The sequence below is a fragment of the Lichenostomus cassidix genome, chromosome 12 (assembly GCF_008360975.1).
Source record: "Lichenostomus cassidix isolate B80296 chromosome 12, HeHo_3.0, whole genome shotgun sequence".
NCBI classification, from domain to species: domain Eukaryota; kingdom Metazoa; phylum Chordata; class Aves; order Passeriformes; family Meliphagidae; genus Lichenostomus; species Lichenostomus cassidix.
The window spans coordinates 10,893,672-10,914,654 of record NC_139493.1 but is presented as its reverse complement, the minus strand read 5'-3'; the positions used below and the strand labels follow the sequence as shown (position 1 = coordinate 10,914,654).

The 20,983-nt window shown below is 41.1% G+C and overlaps 1 protein-coding gene across 1 annotated transcript; it reads right to left on the bottom strand.

The window, feature by feature from the left end:
• Positions 1 to 327: 327 nt before the first annotated feature.
• SEC61A1 (SEC61 translocon subunit alpha 1) lies at positions 328 to 11,572 on the bottom strand. Its single transcript, XM_085072605.1, has 12 exons — positions 11,451 to 11,572; positions 10,153 to 10,220; positions 9,434 to 9,499; positions 9,264 to 9,342; positions 8,390 to 8,521; positions 6,938 to 7,047; positions 6,579 to 6,732; positions 6,206 to 6,366; positions 5,652 to 5,849; positions 5,172 to 5,363; positions 3,489 to 3,565; positions 328 to 2,688 (listed from the first exon to the last, which is right to left on the bottom strand). Exons 1-12 carry the CDS (start codon positions 11,455 to 11,457, stop codon positions 2,502 to 2,504), a joined length of 1,431 nt encoding a protein of 476 aa, XP_084928731.1. The 5' UTR covers positions 11,458 to 11,572; the 3' UTR covers positions 328 to 2,501.
• Between the last annotated feature and the right edge of the window lie 9,411 nt (positions 11,573 to 20,983).

Sequence of the window (20,983 nt, the reverse complement as noted above, 5' to 3'; positions counted from 1 at the left end):
ATCATGCTACAAAAAGACTGCCACTGTATCTCTCATGGAAACGGTTTTTGTTAAACTGAATCATCACTGCCCCACTCGCCTCCTAGTTACTTGTGCAGCACCTTTAGAATTGCAACTCAAAAAAGAAAAGCCCAGAGGAATGGTCAAGGTTCAGTTATTTTGCAACTCACTATTGAGAGACCTTGGAGCATGTACAATTTGTCTTTATTTCACACTGACACTGATCTGTTTTGAGGACATCACTTTCTCAGTCTTGTAGGTGGGTAATGTTTTTCTACAAGGGTTAGCATTGTAGCAGTCAGTATTCAAGCACCAAAAGCCAAGTGCTAGCTCCAAAGATGTACTTTATTTCATTATAAAGCAGATTTTTTAGGCATTATTTCTTTTTGTGAACATCCACTGTATGGCCAGCAGGTCCTGCTTTGAGGACACAGCTGTTTGATAACAAAGACTTAGCACTAGACAACAAAAATACAGATGCACAGAACAAGTGCTGCTTAGACACCGAAGAGTAAATTGTCTAAACTGCAACCAGTTCAAACAGATGATATGACCAAAAATACAAGTACAGCTCCAGCCCAGCCAGAGCTGCATGCACAGAAGCGGACTCCTTTCTATCAAAACAAAGTTTGTATTGGGCTTCTTGGAAAAACAACCAAAAAAAATCCCCAAAGCAGAATCGTATCAGAACCCCTTCCCTCTCCTTTTAATGCCACCTTTTAGCTGTCCCCATTTCACATCACAGTTGTGCTGTGGTGCACTAGTACTTTATGAAAAACAGAAAAATGATTGAACGTAGAATGACATCAGAGTGAATGGCTGACAGTGATCATTTTGTGGACAGTTCATCCCAATTCTTTCATTCCTTTTCCAGTCGTGATCCTCACACCAGGCGTTTTGACTTTCATTGATAGGTGCATCTCATTCCACATTTGCAGATTTCCCACGAGTTTGGTATCTGAGCTCAAGGTATTAACAAGGGCTTCTGGATGTCATCTGTGCTCCTTGGGTGTGTAACAGAGTCTCACCACTCCAGCAGCAACAGTGACTCACATACTGTCTGCCCAACATGCAAAAATGCACAGAAGGCATGTTGATGCAACACAAAGAAAAGTTCCAGCATTATAACTCATCCTTCTGGTTTCCATGTTGTCCAATACTGAGTGAGCAAAAGTGTATTTACAAGACTCATACACAAATATTTGCATTTGGTCCTAGGCACCTGATTAGTACCGACAACCTAAATTAAAATGGAAAATTAACTTTTATTCTGGTCCATTACAGCCTTTACTGTAACCTCTCCAATTTGAAGGTGTGATCTTCAAAAAAGGAATCCCAATACCTTCTGAAAGAGTATTTTCCTATGTACACCACTCAAATCCATGAGATTATAGGATGGAAAAGCCTTCTACATAAGCCCCTTAGTGGAGTTATCTGACAAGGGTCTCGTATCTAGATCTACAGAAACAGACAAGTAACATCCATTCTTTCCACACTCTTTTGTGATAATGAGACTCAAAATTCAGTAGATATGAGTAAGCAGATAACATCCTGATTGCTATGAGATCAGAATTCATGATCAAGGAGAGGAAGTTTGCTCTAGCAAAGAGCACAAGCAGATTTGCATCTAAGCAGCTGTAACACTCATTTCTTTCAGCCGGCATCAGAACTAGAAGTACAGCCACTAATGGCAATAAAAACTCGTTAGAAGGTTTTACAAAGTTGGTGTGACCAAGTGTCAAAGTAGCAACTCTTAGGCACAGGTTCTGGCAGAATCTAGATTTACCTGAGTTTTCTGCTTGTGGAGGAGGTGGTGGGAAAGGACACATTCCTTTCTTATATAGAAACTTGACAACAGTCTCAAGCCAATACTCAACATCTGACAAGGTCTAGTGTAGTAATTACAAGACAAAACATTTGGACTTAGAGATATCACTTAGTAAAAAGAAACAACTGCCTTTCAAATCTGCCATACTGAAAAAAAAAACCAACAAAAAACAAAAACCCCAAACACATGAAACATCTCTTGTGCTTACAACCATAATTATGGAACTTGAGCATCAGATGAAGAGATTTTTCTCACCATCACTGCAAAGGAACTGCAGAAACAAGTTAAATGGAAAAGAAAATCCCTTCCAAATATTCATTTAACGAACATTAATTAAAACCTGTAAAGGCTTCAGGTTACTAAATGTGAAAGGGGCTCAAAAAATTTTCAGGAGTCATTGAACTAAATCCAAGTCAGAAAGCTGACTCTCCTAACACATAATTAAAAAACAATTTTCTTAAAAAAATTTTTTTGCACATCTTCCTCATCAATTTATAAAATGCAAACAGTATGCTAGAAAAGTTTGAACATAAGGGAATGTGCTTTGGAAACATTATTAAAATATGTGTTTCTATAGAATGACACTATCAAGTTTATGATACTTCTTTTCACCTGACTGGCTACACTTTGAGAATGTCCCTCCTCTCTTTCCTGGGTCCATGAGAAGCTAGGTTTAGAAAAGAAGAGCTCCCATACTGCCAACTTCACTCTGTTCCTTTACAAAAATTTCAAAGTACTGATAAATGATGGTGACAGCAAGCAGAATTCCAGTTCCAGAGCCAATTGCCCCAAGGAAGTCTGCCAGCACAGACAGGGCGCCGATACAGAGCCCACCAAAGGCAGCAGCTGTAGGGATGTACCTGGAAAACATGAAATGAGAATACAAAAGGGGCCATTAGAGGTTGCTCAGGATAATAACAAGAAAGTTGCTGGCAGAATACTCTCTTCTCTTATGGCTCTGCAATCCAAGGTAAGGAACATGCAATAATGCCAGAACACTGGGTAAAGAAACAAAAAGCTCAACCTGACTGGAGGAAAAAAAAAGCCACACTAAGAAGAGAAGGTATTACAGTCTATCATTAAATTATGCACAGATATTAAACTTACAGCTACTGGCTCTTCAAGTCATCTGTATGACATCAGATGACTGAAATCCAAAGTTACAATAACATTTCTATAGCATGAAGGGTACATAGGTCCTACCCTGAAACTTGAAATCAATCCCTGCCTACATCTGCACCTAGGAGATTTAAGTAATTGCTTCTAAAAACTTTGTTTTTGAAGCAAGGTCTGCATGAAAACAGTACTCAAGACTAATAACACATGAAAAATTACATCAAGAAAATACTTGTGTGTCAGTTTGAAGTAGTAAAGTACACTGAAATGCTCATTATTAACCACCCTGAGAAAAGTATATAAATGAAAAAATATAACAGGAAAAGGTCCAGAATTTAAGGCAAATTCTTTAAATGCATGGCAAAAATAAGCTGTACTGTACAAGTCTTCCATTAATGAGATAATGTTCTATGTCTCATGCACGTAACATTGAAGCTGAGAGAGTATCTGTGTTCTAGGATCCAGAAAATGGAAGTCAAAGCAAACTTTGCCATGCATTTGCCCATAAGACTCTGCATGAAGAGCCAGTGAATGTGTAGCTCACCTGTTGAGTTCATGTACCATTGAAGTTTCTCTGTGGCCTCTCATTACCATTTGCTGTTCTTTCAATTGCTTGGCAACCTGTATTGAAGCAAGGAATGGAGCAAGTAAGTTTAGTGCCATTTACCAAGTTCATGGAATGCAGTACTGTGGGAAAACAGAAGCAAGACACTGCAGTAAATGGTGGTGGGGTTGGGTGGTTTTTGTATTATTCTGGGGTTTGGATTGGTTTTTATAGTATTCATTTTAGCTAAAAATAGCCATTATTTTAACCTCAAACAAACTACAGTCAGGGGCACTTTTCTTCTTGTCAATTATGTAAAGCTTTTTGGATAATTCTAGCTCTATTGAGAAAAGGAAAATTTGGATACTGGTAAGCTCTCATATACATAATTCAATCCATGCTTTGCCACCTACCCTTCTCCTGATGAGGGCTTGGGAGAAGTTGCAAATCCATCCCATGAAGTGCCCACTCCATTTCAGTCTCCTGCATTCATTCGAGCCAACTATTTATTTGTGCAGCCACACTAGAAACTAGACTTAGAATCCCTTCTTGGAACATTATTCTTAAACTGGATTTCTGCAGTTGCACAGGCTTACAGCAGAGCCCTGCAAACACTTTACTAACAATTGTGGGTAACAAACTCTAGTAGGGGAACATGAGGGTGCTCATCACTGACTTCATGTACTGAGAAAACACACTTTCAGATGATTAAGCTGCCAGTTTTCCACTACAGAGTAAACATTTAAGTAATGATTTATCAACTTTCATTTCTGACCTTTTTACTTAAAATTACTTAAAAGTAATTTTACTTAGTACCAGGAAAAAATATTAAAGTGTTAAAAACAATATGTTGATTTACTCTGAAATAAAAACCTGACTAAACATGGCTGTGAGTGCCTCCCTGCATGCCTGACAAGCAGCAAGATGCAAGTCCAAAACAAGAGAGTGCTCACACTGTTACAGTAACCGTGCAATTACATATTTGTCAAAGAATGGATGAAACCATTCCATATGGCTGCCAAACTTAATTTCCTACCCAAACCCACACAATACAAATACACCACAAATATTTTCCATCTTGTTTTCCAATTCCAAATGCAGAATGATATAGCTCCTGAATGATAAATATCCTGTAGCAAATGGAATTTTTGAGAAGCTAGGCTCAGGTACATTAATGCACTGCACTATATTCTCCATTATCAGTGCTCTCAAGTTAAAAATAACAACCTCTAGTTAATATTCCCACAAAAGAAGCTCAGAACTCTCTGTGTCAGGAATGGCTGTCAGAGCTTTACCTGCAAATTTTTCAGTGGCAACCGCCTTGCATACAGTGCACCTGACATGTGGCACTGTAAGAATTTCTACCTCTCCTGTTACTTTTCCTGCTCTTACACTGATCAGGTGTTTCTATGTTCTAAACTTCCTAAAGTCAATTAAAGCATTTTTTAAAGTTTTGATATTGTTTTGAAAGACCAGTATAGAAAACAGGGTGAAAATGATCCTCATTCAGTCTTTATCTTCTCCAGTCACAAAACAGACATAGTCCCTGTTTACACAAACAATGAATATTACCAACAAGATTACCAGCAAAACAGCTTCTTCAGAGAAAAGTCTGCCTTATTCTTACAACAGCCCATCTGTTTCCATCATGTAAGCTTACATAATTTGTCGTTTTAAACTTACATCTTTGGCAGAGGAGCCAGAGACTTCAATCCATGTCTTAGAGAAGAAAGCACAGGAGCCCAACATAAATACAATATAAACAACTGCATGTACAGGGTCTTCCAACACTGAGGAAAAGGACTCTGGAGGTGACAGGTAATAACAGAGTCCCCCAACTGGATAAGCACGAGCAGGGCCTCCAGATGATGTGTCCTGCAAGAAGGAAGCAAGCAGTCAGTCACCAACCTTCTCACTATTTCTTAGCCATTAAGCCAAGTCTGGGTTTGTAGCACCTTTGTGTCACTGCATCCTTACTACTGCAGCAGCACACACATTGACATTCATCACAGCAGCTCTCATGCTACCAGTAATTTAAGGAAATTACTAATTTAGGAGTTTCAGTGTGCATGACCACCTATAATATTCAGAGACCATCTCTTCAAACCCACGTTTCAACAGTGCCCTTATAAAGATGTATGCAAGATGAGAAGGAATACTCACAGACCAGGTGCCCAGCAGGCTGACCAGTAAGTTGCCACTGAAGCGGGCAGAAAGCATCTGGGAGATGACATACAGATTTGACACCAGGGCAGACTGGAGAATAATGGGAATGTTGGAAGTATAGAACAACTTGATGGGGTAGGTGTTGTACTGGCCCCGGTAGCGAGCAGATTTGATAGGAAGATCCACTCTGAAGCCCTGAAAAGTTGTCAAAAGAAAGTCCCCTGTTACATTTGAAAATAAGCCCATACCAGAGGTCATAAATTGCAAGTGCAAGGCCTTGACAGCACCAGAAGAAACATGGAATCATTTTGTGCAAGCACAAACACTCTACCCAGAGGGATCTCCATGAGAAACCTTCTGCAAAGGGTCTGCAAGCCTGCAGGGTTGTCTAAACACACACACACAAGAAGGCATTAAAGATTCAGTCATCAGAAGAAATCTGAAGTTTCCAGAAGACTGAACAAAGCATCTTGTGAATATATCATTTCCTGTAGAAGGAAGCAGATTACAGACCAACTTCCATACAAACTTCCCTTGTTATTCCAACTGACCTGGAAATAAATGACAATGGCAAAGACAAAGATGGTGGCAATCAGATTCATGAGGTTGGGAAGATTCTGCCGGTAAAAGGCCTCACGGAGAGCTCGGACTTTGTCTGTGCGAGTAGCCAGAAGATGGAACAGAGCAATGATGGCTCCCTCGAATTCCATGCCTTGGGAAGGAAAAGAAAAAGCAAGTTAGGTGAGCTGTGATTGCCTTCAAACTTCAGTGCTTTGTCTTGCACTTTGCACAGCAGCACTTGCTGCATTACTACACAGCCAAGATGCTAGAAACGGCATTTGGCACTAAGTTAACTCAGTAGAAAAAAAAACGTTGTCTTTTTGTACAAAATACTTGTAAAGAAAACAGTTTGTGCCATATTACCTCGCCCTGTGTTCACTGTAGTGGGGCTGAATGCTTTCCACACGATGGTCTCACAGATATTGGTAGCAATGAAGAGAGAGATGCCAGAACCAAGACCATATCCTTTCTGGAGCAGCTCATCCAAGAGCAGAACTATCAAACCAGCAACAAAAAGCTACAGTAAAAAATAAATACAGTGTTAGTTCCATGTCTCTTTCATTTTGTTAAAAAAATAACATAACATATATTAAAAGATTAGACTATATATGAAGAAGCAGGTACACTTGGGCCTTTTTTCTCCAGATGTGGGACAGCCTGTCCATAAGGCTGACTTTTTGACCCTTTCAGGGGAAGATTAAGTAGAGAAGACTAGAAATTACCTGGATTGTGATAAGCAGGCAGATACCAGCACCCATCTCAGATGGGTCTCCATACATTCCAGTCATTACATACACAATAGACTGTCCAATGGTAATGATCATTCCAAACACTACAGAATAAAAAGAAAAAAGTATGTATTTGTCCTGGATATTTATGTCAGTGGGCAATTAGAAAAACAGAAATCACTTATTTGTAGAGAATCTTGGTTTCAGCTGAGATAAAGTTAATTTTCTTTGTAGTAGCTGGTACAGTGCTGTGGTTTGGATTTTCCATGAGAATAATGCTGATACCACACTGATATTTTAGCTGTTGCTCAGCAATGCTTACCTCAAGTCAAGGACTTCTCAGTGTCCCCTGCTCTGCCAGCCAGCAGGTGCACAAGAAGCAGGGAGTGAGCATGGCCAGGACAGCTGGCCCTAGAGATATTCCATACCATGGAATGTCAGGCTCAGCACATTAACTATAGGGGATGGCCAGGAGGGGCTGATCACTGCTCAGGAACTGGCTGGGCATCGGTCAGCACGTGGTGAGCAATGCATTGTGCATCACTTATTTCTCTTAGGTTTTATTTCTCTCTCTCCTTTTCATGACAGTCGTTATTGTTATTATTATATTTTACTTTGTATCAGCTATTGAACTCTTTTTATCTCAACCCACGAGTTCTAGTATTTTTTCTGATTCTCCTCCCCATCCCACAGGAGGGAGAGTAAACAAGTGTCCCATGTGATACTTAGTTGCCAGATGGGGTTAAACCACAACATTTGGGATGGAACATGTAAATCCTGGGAAGTTTAAATTCAAGGGCAAGTCAACTTTGTTGTCTGAAATCTGGCACTGAAAATAGAAATACACAGATACTTCAGAAACAAATACATTTAGAAACAAGTGGGTTTGGCTACCAAAGACTGCTTTAGATAATGAAAACTCTGAGGGTGTAAGATATTACTGTAGCAATTTATTATTTTTTTCAGTACACAGATCAGTAGTAGTGTACAGCACCAAATAGCTACAAAACACACAATTTTTTTTTAAGTCATTATCAACTGACCACAGAGACCCCTTATTGCTGAGAAGGAACCATGCTTGGAACTGCAAGGTATAAATAGCTACAACCAACATATTAATCACTATAAAATATTTAGATTAACATTGACCATCACAGTTCAAAAGTTGAGTCCCCACAGTCTCTACATGGCTTCACTTACCTGGGGAGATTACAGCAGCAATGCCAACTGCACTGATACTTTTCACACCTTGCTAAACAGCTAGCAAGGCAGAGAGCAGTCAGTAAGAGACTGATGAAATACAGGTATCTGCAGCAGAACACCAACACACCCCTGACAGAAACCCTCACCTGCAATTCCACCATTCATCCCATGGTAAATTCACACTTTCCACTGTTAGGGTGAGACACTCCAAACCACCAGTGCTTAACATGAGCTGTTACTCACATTTCTGGGCTCCATTGAATAGAGCTCTGTCCTTTGGGGTGTCACCAACTTCAATTATCTTAGCACCTGCCAAGAGCTGCATGATGAGGCCTGAAGTGACAATGGGTGAAATGCCCAGCTCCATCAGGGTTCCTGCCACACACAGGAAGAACAGTGAAGTTCAAAGTTAGTTTTTATCAACCTTTACAGCACAATGGAGAAGATCTAAAACTCCAAATCTCCATGCATCTAAAAGCTATCAATGATAACATAAGCTTGTTAGAAGTCAGTTTGGTATGTAGGACTCCTCAGCAGTATGTTCACTGAAAAAGACTTCTGCCATCAAGAAGAGATTTACTCTGCATAAAACAAAGTATGACATAAATTGATAGCCCTAATGACATAGAATGACAAAGTGAATTCAGAGAACTGTTACCATTCTTAATTCATAGCTGCATTAGAAAGCTTCCTCAAGAAACAGAAATTTATATAAACTACTACGCATTTCAATCTTCTGTGTGACAGACTCAAAGATGTCACCCAGGAAACTACAGCACTCAAGGAATATGATTGGAAACACAAATCACGGACCTTGAAGATTGCAACAGCAGCAATGCAAGTGATTACAAACTGTCTCTTCCCTAATCATTTCCCTGAAAAAAACGCTCAAATTTTGTAGCCATAATGAATTGCACACAGTCAACCATAAAATCATTTTGTTCAGAAAGTTGTGCATTTCTCAATGACACATTGGTTTATGACTTCACATAATACTGAAAAATTACTTTTCCCTCTCTATTTCAGTTTTTATCTTCATTAAAATGGAGTGCAATGTAAGTGCAAAACAATTTTGATTCAAGCTAAAAAAAATGCCCTTCTGAAAGACTGAACATACCTCTATTTGATGCCAAAATCACTCTCATCCAGTAGAAAGGATCTGCTGAGTCTGATGACATAATGCCAAACAAAGGAATCTGCATTTCCAACCAAGAGATTAAATTAGAGACTTCATAACATGCTTTAAACATTTCAGCTCTTCCTTAAAAACAAGGGAAGGAAACATACCTGGCAGCATACTAAGAAGATGAAGAGTGTGATAGCTGTCCATAGTACCTTTTCCTTAAATTGAATCTAAAGAGAAAAAAGACAAAACCAAAAACCAACAAGAGATGATAAAGCTGTCAAGATAAGAAGACCTAGTCATCAGGCAAACTTTCATAGTAGCACACTTGATTTTCTTGTGAAGGGACAAAGTACAGAACATCCTAAAGAAAATAACTTACTGTTCATCCCTTTTATCCCACATAAGACCAAGGAAAATGACAAAGCTTTATTCAAGATTTAATCCAAATAAACAAGCTTATGCCAATGCAAGGTAATTCTAGTACTTCACAGAAATGAGTCTTACATTTTCATGAGAAACAGCTTATAACGAGAAAAAAACAATAATACAGAGCAGCTTATCTGAGCAAATAATCTTAGATTAGACCTTATGAAGCAAAGATTTTCAAGTTGCTGTTTTAACTTACTGCAGTTTACACTCCAATCTTTACTGCCTTCAACATTTCAGCATGCACTGCTGTGACATAACCAAATCTGCACAACTGCATTTATTCTTGTACAACTACATCCACAACACGAGATGCACCACACGTGCACTCCACTGAAAAAACTAAAACTGCCATTCTCCCAACAGGGAAGAAACCCCAAACCCCACAAATGCAAGCTTGAAACATTTTATATCACACAAATACAAACCTAAGAAGAAAATTTTATTAACTTACCTTCCGTTCTGGCTTTTGAATTTCAGGCAAGATAACACAGAAGGGCTTGATCACTTCAAGAAATTTTACTGTGTGGAGATAAGTTAAAAAACAAAGTGAACACACAACGAACACTGGCAAAAGCTCAAGCAAACTCAATTTGGACAGGTACTGTATATAATAAAAGTCCCAGTTTTGGGAAATTTTTGGTTGGTTAGTTTGGAGGGGTGGGGTTTGTATTATTAAATTCTTATCTGTTTTAAATACACAGAGATTCAGCTAGTATGGTTTGAGTACAGTATGGACTAGGAACAGAATTAAAGAAAGTCAAGCTTTTTCCCATTTCACTAAGTAGGTTGACAGCACCAAAAAACCCTTGTCATAAACATGAGTTTATGACAATAAATAGAATAATCCATACCCTTGAACTTTTACTTCATGGTAGTTTCTCCCCAGCCTGATATTTGAGAAAAAAGTGCCTTGGGTATTGTATATATATATTACTTATGGGCCATACAGCTTAAGAATTCCTACACTGTTCATAACCATTAATTCAAGTTAGTCTACAGGTCATCTCATGCCATGATCCCCTCCTAGCCAAAAAGACAGATCCTTAGATCACAAGTCTGTCTTAAAATAAGCACATAATGAAGGGGCTCGCCAAGTCACAGGCTCTCCCATGAGCACAGAGCTCTGAATCGGAAGAAAAATTAATTCCAAATCTGCTAAGACAAACCTAAGGCTGCACCAGTGTTTTGGACTGATTTGAACTAAGAAGAGGACAACAGTGCAGAACTGAAACTCCTGCTGCCTTTCCACCCCTCCATAGCAGGCTGCAACTGCAGCGGCAACTCAGTGACGCTGTAAGCCCAGCCCACCAAGGATACTTTGTTAATTTCACGCGATTGTGCCCGAAAAGTTACACTGGTGCGAGACAGTCAATGTAAAGCAAAGCAAGGGCCTCTCCAACATCCACAGCGATACACCAAACGACTGAGATGCTTTCCAAGCAGATTCTCCTCGAGGCACGGAACCCTGCAGACTGCCACTGATCGGATCACTCCGGGCTGCACACACAGTATGCAGCTCCCTCTGCCAATGTCCCCGCACGGCTCATGCCCGATGCCCGCGGTGACATCCCGCCCGCCCCTCCCCGGCACCCTCAGCCTGGCCGGGCCGGGAGCAGCGCTCGGCACAGGGCACACAGCGCCGGGCTCCTTGCCCGCGACCAGCTGCCACCCCGGCAGCGGCGCTTCCCCGGCCAGAGGGGAGCCGCAAGGCCGCGCTGGGAGCCCGGCATGGGGCTCCCCGGTACTCACTGCCCATGGCGGCGCCGGCGGAGCAGCAGCGAGCGGCGGAGGGAGGGACACGTCAGGCTCCGAGCGCGGCCGCCCCCTTCCGCTTCCTGCCACGCGCCGCGTCCGCCGCCGCCGCCGCGCATGCGCAGGGACACAGTCGCACCGCAGTCCGCCTACAACTCCCATCGTGCTCTGCGGCCAGAGAGCCTGAAACCTCATGGTGCGGTGACGCAACGCGCGGCTTGCTGGGAGTTGTAGTCCTGCCCCGCCGCCATAATGGTGCGGTACGGGCCTGGCTCCCGTGTCAGATTGTGTCGAGGAATGCGTGTTTTAGCTACCAGAAAGCGCAGAGATTTCAGCAGATAAAGACATAAATAACCACTTAAAATTAGTTTTCTGGTTTTGTGTTGTCATAGTGGGACGTTGTAGCCCTGCTCTGCAGTAAGAACTCCTTGCACCCACCACACAACAGTGTGTCACACCTCAGATGGCAGAAAGAGTGGCTTTATCTTTGTCTGAATGTCTTTATCAGTGGCTTTGTCTTTGTCTAAATGGCTCAGCTGCCTTTGGTCATCTAGAAGTCACATGTGCAGCTAGTTTTCTGGACTCTGTGGTCAATGGAGATGCAAGTGGAGAAATGCTCTGCTTAGCTTACACCTCTGGAGGAATGCTCTGCTTATCTCACACGTGTTTTCAGATTAGATTAATCATCCTCCAGAGGTTTTTGTCGCTATTTATCGTAGAGGGAGCTACGATTTCAGCCCAGATACCTGTATTTTATGTGTCAGACGGCTCCAGGTGTCACACGGTGTCCCACAGTATCACACAGTGTCACGCTGTCACACAGGCCCTGCCTGCCCTAGGCTGTGTGTAACACCCCCAGATCCAGCTGGGCTTTAATGAAATATGAAACATTGCTGAAAATGTGAAGCTTTGGCCCACGTGTCGAGAAATTAACGGGACATGGACACGTCACTGTGTCACCTGGCAGCACCAGCAAGGGAAACGTGCTCAAAACTGATTGTCTGAGGTATTTCTTTCCCAGAGCCACTCAATGTCCTGTGTGTTTTCCAGGCCTTTACAGGGGGAGTTATCAGTGCTCTGAAAGGGAAGGTAAACAGAAGTCAAGGGAAAGATTAAAGCAAATAGAAGTGCTAACACAAAGCAATTAAAGTCAGTGTATAGAAGGCATAACGGCTTCCACAAAATCTCCCTGATATTTTCTAGACACTTAGGTCTGCTATGCTTGATTATTTGAATCCTTCTTTCCTGAGGTTAATTTAAAAGACCAGCCCTAATTCCCATTTAATTTTTTTTCTTTTACTTTTTTTTTTTGTTGTTGTTGGACTGTATGCCTGCCCTTCTGAAACCATGCATCTCATCTGTGAGTTATTGAAGGTATCTGCCAGTGGGTGTGAGAATGTTTTAGTTCTTACGCAGGGTTGTTCATTTCAAAACATGCAGTTTATTGAAACTCGTTTTAATCCGCCCATTTCTAATGAGAGATAAAGCAACTGCTTTCCAGCTGACATGCTGTCTTGCAGAGTTGATTTGATAAGATTGTTTTGGTTTACTAATGTAGACACTGTGCTGGTTTGTCAGAGCTGATAAGTGGAAAAGAGGGGAGAACCAGCAGTGGTCTTGTGGAAGTCTGGACAAGGAAGCACAGGAATGACCAGGGGGTTGAAGGTAGAAGCATGCAATGAGATGCCAGAATTTGCACAGTCACATACGCTTTTTGTGCTGGTAACCTTTGTCTGTGCCATAAGAATAGAGAAGAATATTTAATAGGCTGTCATTTGCGTGGCCCACCTGTCAGACTTCTTGTGTTCCTGTTTTTATTTTTTTAAAATAATTTTAGACAATAATTTGGTTCCCTACTGTACTTATAATTACATAGAATTATCTACTTAGACAGGGAGGATGAAAACTCATTAGATTTTGCCTGTGTCTCTATTTTGTCCATCCTATGCCTGAATAAATTCATATTTTGGGTGAAGAGGATACAGTCCTGCAGGTGAAATTTGCCATTGAAGTTCAATTCTAGGTAGAAAAAAATGGTTGCTGAAAGAAAGCTTTCTTCAGACCCTACAGTGAAAAAAAGAAACTGGCCAAATGTAGTAAAAAAATACAGAGGAGACAATTGCAGCTCCTTTGTATAATCAGGTGCCACTCTGCAGAACTGCAGAGTGAAAGAAACAGAAGATACAGTTCTTGGGGCATTATTACAGTAAAGCCATGTGAGACACTGAGTCAAGTTTTGGCCTGGTATGACTCCCTGACCTTGTCAGTTTATCTTGGGGAACTCTTTTGGCAGCCAATTGTGGATAGTGTGACAAAAATGGAATTTTATACACTAGGGCTGATTTTTACACTGTTTTGGAAGCACCTACTGCTGCAAGAGGACTCAGCGTAGAGTAGTGCCAGCTGGTACAACTGGAATGATGATGATGATGAGGATAGCATGTAATTAATAAGCTGCTCTTTAGAGAAACAGCAACATCTGAGAAGCAGACGATTTAAAGCAGCTTGTTCTTTTCACATTTTGCTATTCTTCTTCGAACCAAATCAGTCCCTCTTATATAACCAAGCTAATCCTGCTTCAGAAATAATGTAATTTAGGACCATTAAAAACATTAGTATTCACTTACTGGCACTGAAGTTTGTTAGCCAGTGTGTTCCACAGTTTCACACAGTGTAAATCTTCAGCCTTTACTGCAAAATTATATATCTCAATATACCTCTATTGCATTAGTGCAAAGCTGACATTTAATTACTGCTTTTCAAATCACGCTTTGCTCTGTGGCAATTGACTACAGATGCTGGACTTAATTGTGCTGAATTGTACCCTGATACAAACAGCAAAGACTGCATGATTGCTTCAATAGCCAGAGGTAAACAGTAGAAAATAGGGGCAGAGAGTAGAAATGGGGAGAGCAGCATAGATGAATTTTTCTCTGCCTCTAAATGGTTCCTTTTTGTTCTAGTCATTGCTTGCAGAAGCCAGCCACAATCTCTCATTGCAGAGATCACATTTGTCACGTCTGTGACTTGCTCACACCTTGTTCCCACACCAGTTCATTTTATCAGTGTGTCAAGGATTGCTTGTTGCACTGAGTAAAAGCCTTTTTAACGACCTTTCCTCACCAGGGAGGATGAAGGACTCTCTGCAGCTGTTGGGATCCTGGTCTCAGAGCACCTGCAGGCTGGGATGGCCAGAGGACATTGCAAAGCTATTGTTTGCACACACATGTGTAAATGCACACAAGCAGACACAGATGTTCACCTTATAAAACAAGGCTAGCTCATATTTGTAACATCAATCTGCCAGAAGGGTCCTGGACAGCAACAGCCCTGCTTGTGCTGGGTCTGTTCAGCTGCAGTGTTTGTGTGCAGTTCTCTGCCAGTAGTTGTCTGTGTAACCACAAGGTGGAAGAGCTGCTTTACTTTTGGTGCCTCCTCTGCTTGCATGGAATGCACACAACTGTGCAGGCAAGTTTTATTACCGTCATTATTTAATTGTTACAGTTCATCGATACCCAAGGGCCACTTTCAGGAGCAGAAGTCCTTGTGTTAAGTGTAATAGGATACAGTCCACAGTCCTGCACAGAGCTTACTGAAGATAGATCCCAGGGCCCCACATGGTGGTTCAGAGACCACTGTGATCTCTCTCTGCAGAGTACAGCAGTGCTGTGAGTCCCCTGAAGAGACCCACACGTGGAGAGCTCCATGAGATCCTGCTCAGATGGAGCAGCTGCATCTCCAGTGCTGATAGAACATTCCAGGGACCAACCACCACTGTGACATACTTGACATCCCCTTTGCCTGCCACCCCATGCTGTTGCTCAGGCTGTTGGACAGGTGCTTGTCAGATGTCCCTGCCAATTCATTTAGAGGTGGTAATGTGTGTGAAACAAGGTCACAAGTGGAAGCTCATGGTCGAAATGACAGTTGAGCACAAACATAAGGATGACCTTCAGGAAACCCTGAGTATACAACATTCCTAAAATAAATTGTTTGCTATGCTCCTAACCTAAAGAGACTTAGCTGCTATCTCCTTTAAGCCAACAGCCAGATTTCACTGATTGCCACAGAACTAGAGTTTTTCTTGTGCTCTATAATCAGGATACAATCTCCCAGCTTGCCTGAGAAACCTCAAGCAGCTGCCAGTTACAAAAGTGGTGTTCCTCAAGGCTCAGCACTGGGGACAGTTCTGTTTAATATCTCTATCACAGATCTGGACAAGAGAATCGAGGGCACCCTCAGCGAGTTGCAGATGTCACCAGGTTTGGTGGGAGTATTGATCTGCCAGAGAAGACACCACAGAGGGATCTGGACAGGCTGCACTGATGGGCCAAGGCCAATTATATGAGGTGCAGCAATTATGAAATGCTGCACTTGGTTCTTTCATAGCTGTTCCCATTTGGAAAAAAGATTTCCAATTTCAATATCTAAAATTAGATACCCAAACCACTTATTAAATAGAATACATCAAAAGAAGTAAGCTTAACTTCCCCACCAGGCATAAGTCCAAAACTGCAATGCACAAAAGCATTTCCAATATAATTATCAGGACATGAGAGGTTAACTGAATATCTTGCTACTGCTTTGCATGAAATGTTTTGAATTCTGAGCTACTGTTATGACTCACACCCCTCTTTCTCAAATTTGTTCACTCAGGTGTTCCTAGAGCATCATTTTATTCCGTGTATTTATGGCAATGCTTAATAAGGTATCTAAAATACAGTGTAACACTGTACCTTTAACGAGCTGTGCTCCTAGCTGGCAGCATTTCAGCCCTGCTTTCTCAATAATGAGGATCCTGATTTCTGGCTTTGATAAAAACAGACCTTCTATATAACACACACTTTGTGTAACACAAAAAGTCAGTGGCTAAACCCCGATCCTGTCAAAGAACAACAACAAAACTGCAAATAGGAGCATTGTTTCATCCCGCATCTGCAAGTGAAACCACAACATTTCAAGTAGAAACAAAAGGTAACATGTAGTTTTGCAAGGAGAGCAGCACTATTGATTCAGAAAAAGCTCTGTAATAAAGCTACCTTCTGTTTGCTAAACCGTGCCATGAGGGGGGCAAATTATGACAAATTATGGTAAAATTATGCAGATCAGCCAGCAAGGTCAGACAGATACTTGCCACCACCAGCACATGCAATATGGGCAGTTGAAATACATGCCAGAAGAATGAAGTGGTTTTACATCCTTCCCTGAGGGAGGCAGTGTTGGTGACTGCTGGCCACAGCACTCTAGCCCAGATTGATAATGGCTGGTTCTCAGCTGACAGCCTGCAAATTGTACCTGCTCGTGGTGAACCAACAGGTGAGTATTTCAGCAAGACTGAAAGGCCCACAGCCCGAGGTTAAAGTCTTTGTACCATCTAAGTCCTTCCCACGTGTTCTCTTCCTGCCTTTTTAAGGTTTGTGAAGTTTTCGGCACAGATTGGTTATTTTTCATGCCCTACTTGTTTTTCTGTGGCTTATCTATCTAGATTCTGTAAAAAAATTGTAATAGGGCTAACTAAACCAAACATTTTTGTATTTCTAGAGATTCAGAATCAGCTTTTGCTTTTATGATCTGGTTTTTAATCATCAAACTATTGACCTGGAAACACTGTTTTAAAAAACCAAAAAACCCAACAAACAACAGTGTTTGGCACATCAAGGAAAAAAGTGCTTGTCATGCAAATACTGATGCCAATTTCCCTTAAGGGCCTATAGACTAATAACCAGATAGATATAGCTCTGATAATGGACTCATTTACATAAAAATCACTGCCAGCTTGATTGTAACATTCCCCATGTGGAAATTGGCCAGGGCTGGAAATCACCACAATTAATCTGAGAGCCTTTACACCTTTGCAGAGACAGCTTTTAGCACGGAGCCTTAATTTCACCTAGGATTTTATGAAGCATTAGCAAAAATACCTTTTGTGCTAAAACCACATTGGACCTCCATTTGGGAATGGAAAAGTACCAATAAGAGGAGGCTGTTTGGTTTTCAAGTCAGCAAATCTTACCTGACACTGGGTCCCTCTAGTCCAGCTGGAAAGTTCTGACAGTAGTCAAATAACAAAGTGAACATTGGACTTCTGCATCAGCTGTTGTTTTTCAAATCCATGTTTGGCTATTGAATTTGAATAACCTCATGCATACAGGGCTATGGAGTTACATTCCCCTCTTGCACACAAAGCTGTGCTGGTGGGGTGCACACAGAGTGGGGCTGAGCTCTGCCTGTAGCTGCACAGCTTTTTCATGCAAATGAAACATGTAATACACTGACATTTCTGCATGCAGTAATTATCATGGGCATACTTGAAAAGAAAATGCTGTACATGTAAAATTCTGCTTTTCATCCTGGAATAGAACTGATTTCTGTTTATTTTATGGATATATGAAGCTCTTGCTGAATAATTCTGTGAGTCTTTCAATTTTGATCTCTTGACAACATCAGCTTTTAAATCCAAACTGTTTGTAAACTACCTTTTCAGCGACTGTCTTTCTCTTTTTTCCGGAATTCTGAGCAGCAGCAGAAATTCATCAAGTAAATTATCTTCTTGGCTTTAAAACCAAAGCTGAAACCTGAGCTGTTCCGTTTGGTACGTAGTGAATGAGCTTTGATTTGATTTTTATTGTATTTCATTCAAACTTTATTATAAAACATCTCCCAGGGACACTTGCATGAGAAACACTTTGCAAGTAAAACAGCATTGTATTTCCAGTCTCCCATCTTTAAAGGTTATTATAACATTTTTGTCATGCTTGCTTATCTCCATAATAATCCACTGTATGGCAGAAAACAGCAGCAGTTAGGTCATGGAGCTGGATGTCTCTGTAGGTTTTTCTAATGGATTTTTTTTCCCTGTACTACAAAAGGGTTTCAATGTGTCATTAACCCAGTGACCAGCACTTCTGCAGTCAGACTGTGGGCTGTCCCCAGGCAGCAATATTTCCAGTGTTCTCTGCCTCCAGTTTTGTCTCAGCTGGTTTACTGACATGGAATTCAGTGTAGATTTGAAATCTGTCAAAAACCTATTATGGTTTAAATAGAGCAGATGATCTTTATGGATGTTCAACAGTGGGTTTTATGTTGATCCCAATAGTTAGTTCCTTCTCTAGAATTATCCACCCATATTTTTCAGTGGAACTACGGTGACTTTCAGCAGCTGGATAATTTCAGGTTTGCATTTGGGTTGGGCATTCAAAATGTTTTCTTGATATCTCCTTCTTTGTAAAAATTGCAGTTTAAATCCAAACTAGATATAAATTACAATATATTGCTTGCTTTTATTGACTTTTGCTTACTATTTATCTCTCAGTCTCAGAGAAGGCTTTTATAAATGCTAACATTTAACAGGCTTGGTTTGATCCTTGGCTTCTATTTCCATCATTGGCCAAAAATCCTGCTGGGTCATATCCTCTGAGTAGACATCCCTGTGGATCTCCTAATGCACTTTATAAAATGTATCCAGTAAATCCAATAACAACAGAAATATGATTAAATACACCGTGCACACGTGGCTCCAAAAAAAGCAAGCTATAGTTTCACTTTGAATTTTTACTTATAAAGATTTACTTTCCTTATGAAAGTAGGCCATATAAATCTTTATCAATATTTACTCAGCTCAGCTAGGGAAATAAAACAATAACTACATGCTGATCTGTGCAATATCAGAGTAGAACAAACACATTAAAGTCCTCCTTAAATGCAAGTGAGCAGGATGCTGGCCAACTAGGAAGAGCAAGAGAATTGCTAACACGCCTGAGTTTTACAGACCTGCCAAGAGGCTTAGCAGCCTTTAGTGAACATTGCTGTTACAGCACCTTGCCTGAAATAAGAAACAAAGAAATCAGATTAAAGACTGAGCTGCTTAGGGCAGCAGCATTAGTATGGCAAATTTCCTGGCAAGAGAGCTGTGATTTTCGGCATCAGATAGCTGCTCGATGCTGCAGGGATGGGCAGCAGTGGATTCTTCATCCCTTCTGAAAAATACTTAACAATAACTGTCAGGAAGGTTTTATCATCTGTGAATACTGGAAAGAGGGTGAATTTCCTGTCCTGTGGTTTTGTTCATCTGCTATTTGGCATCTCTGTCTGAGAGCCCGAGAAGCCATCAAGCTGTAAGCTATTAATGCACCAGCTATGACAAGGCTTTGGAGCAATTTCAGTCTTTGTATAGTTTTTGACTGTTTGTCCCCTCAGAGCACTGCAAAGAGCTGGCTTTACAGTGGGCTGGCTCCAGAGCTGAGGTGAATGCTGGTGCATCAAGGCTTGCTTTGATGAGTGAATTTTCAAGTGGCAGTGCTGGCAGAAGCAGCTGCTGTGCCACACACCCCTTAGCAAGCACTTGTTCTCGGTGCCTCTCTCTGTGCTGTGCCAGGATAAGCAATTTGTAGCTTCATGGCAACATGGACTACAAAATTATCTGGCTGCAAAAGGCTTTTTCAAGTCCTGCAGCTGAACTGCAGATTTAGTATTTTTTATGCTCTTTTAGGAGTTCTGACTGCAATATGAGTGAATACCTTAGTTAGCTTCAGCTGAGCCCGATAATTAATGAGAGCAGTGAGCATGTAACAGCTTGGGCTTCAGCATGGGCTGAAGCCAGCTAGAGATCACACTGCCAGCTAGAGATCACACTGAATCGCTCTGACAGCTGGCACCTGCACTATTGAATCTTCACTGCTGATCATTACATCTGGCTTGGGTACATCTACTCAGCTTAAAATCACATCTCACAACTGCAATATGGCCATAGCTTTGCCTCAGTGGAGGTGTGTTCCAGCCGACAGAAGAGAGGAGCTGGAATCAGACACCTTTAACAGTCACTTTTGCTCTTACTTTATCTTACTTTTCCCTATACACTTTATAGTGGAAGAACTGTAGATTGTTCAAGTAGTTAAGTGGGCAACACAACCTTAAAAGGGTCATTACTGAAGGATGATCAAGGAATAAGCAAATTAAGAACCCCTTAAGTTTTGCTTAGTTTTATTTAATGCAGTAGCTGAGCAAGTAGATGCCACATTGTTTACACTCGAGCAATATTGTAAAATCCTTTAATGCATATTCTGTAGGTGACTCCTTGAATGCAGCAGGGTCTTTTAGTGGCTAGTTAAATGCATCACAGATTTGTTACAGAGCTCCCTGGAGAGCTGAAGCTTTTTTATGAAACATGTGGTAGATCATCTAAATTCAGGTCTCAGTTACCCAGTAAATCTACTACAGTTCTGCAAAGCACCTTCTCTTTTTTTGCTTCATAGCAACTGTGTCTAAGTGGCATATTTTATTAAATCAAATCTGCTTTGAGAAAAATACAGTTCATTCATCCTTCTAATTACTACTGTTCAAATTTAGCCTCAATTAGTGGCCTCTCAATTTGCTGAGATTAGTTCTGCCTGTGTACAAGTGAGACTGGCTATGAAGGTGCATGTAATAAGCCCTACATTCCTTCTTCTGCTTAACATATAAACAATTAGAAATGTGGTGTTGCTTTTCTATGAAGGAGTAACCAAAATGCCCTTGTTAGCTGCAGACATCCA

What these genes read in the sequence shown, in the direction of transcription:
- SEC61A1 (XM_085072605.1), bottom strand. An exon ending in GCCTGCTGGGCACCTGGTCT is followed by an intron (nt 5,364 to 5,651) that starts GTGAGTATTCCT and finishes TCCTTCTTGCAG; the next exon opens with GACACATCATCTGGAGGCCC. An exon ending in CTGGCTCCTCTGCCAAAGAT is followed by an intron (nt 3,566 to 5,171) that starts GTAAGTTTAAAA and finishes GCTTCAATACAG; the next exon opens with GTTGCCAAGCAATTGAAAGA.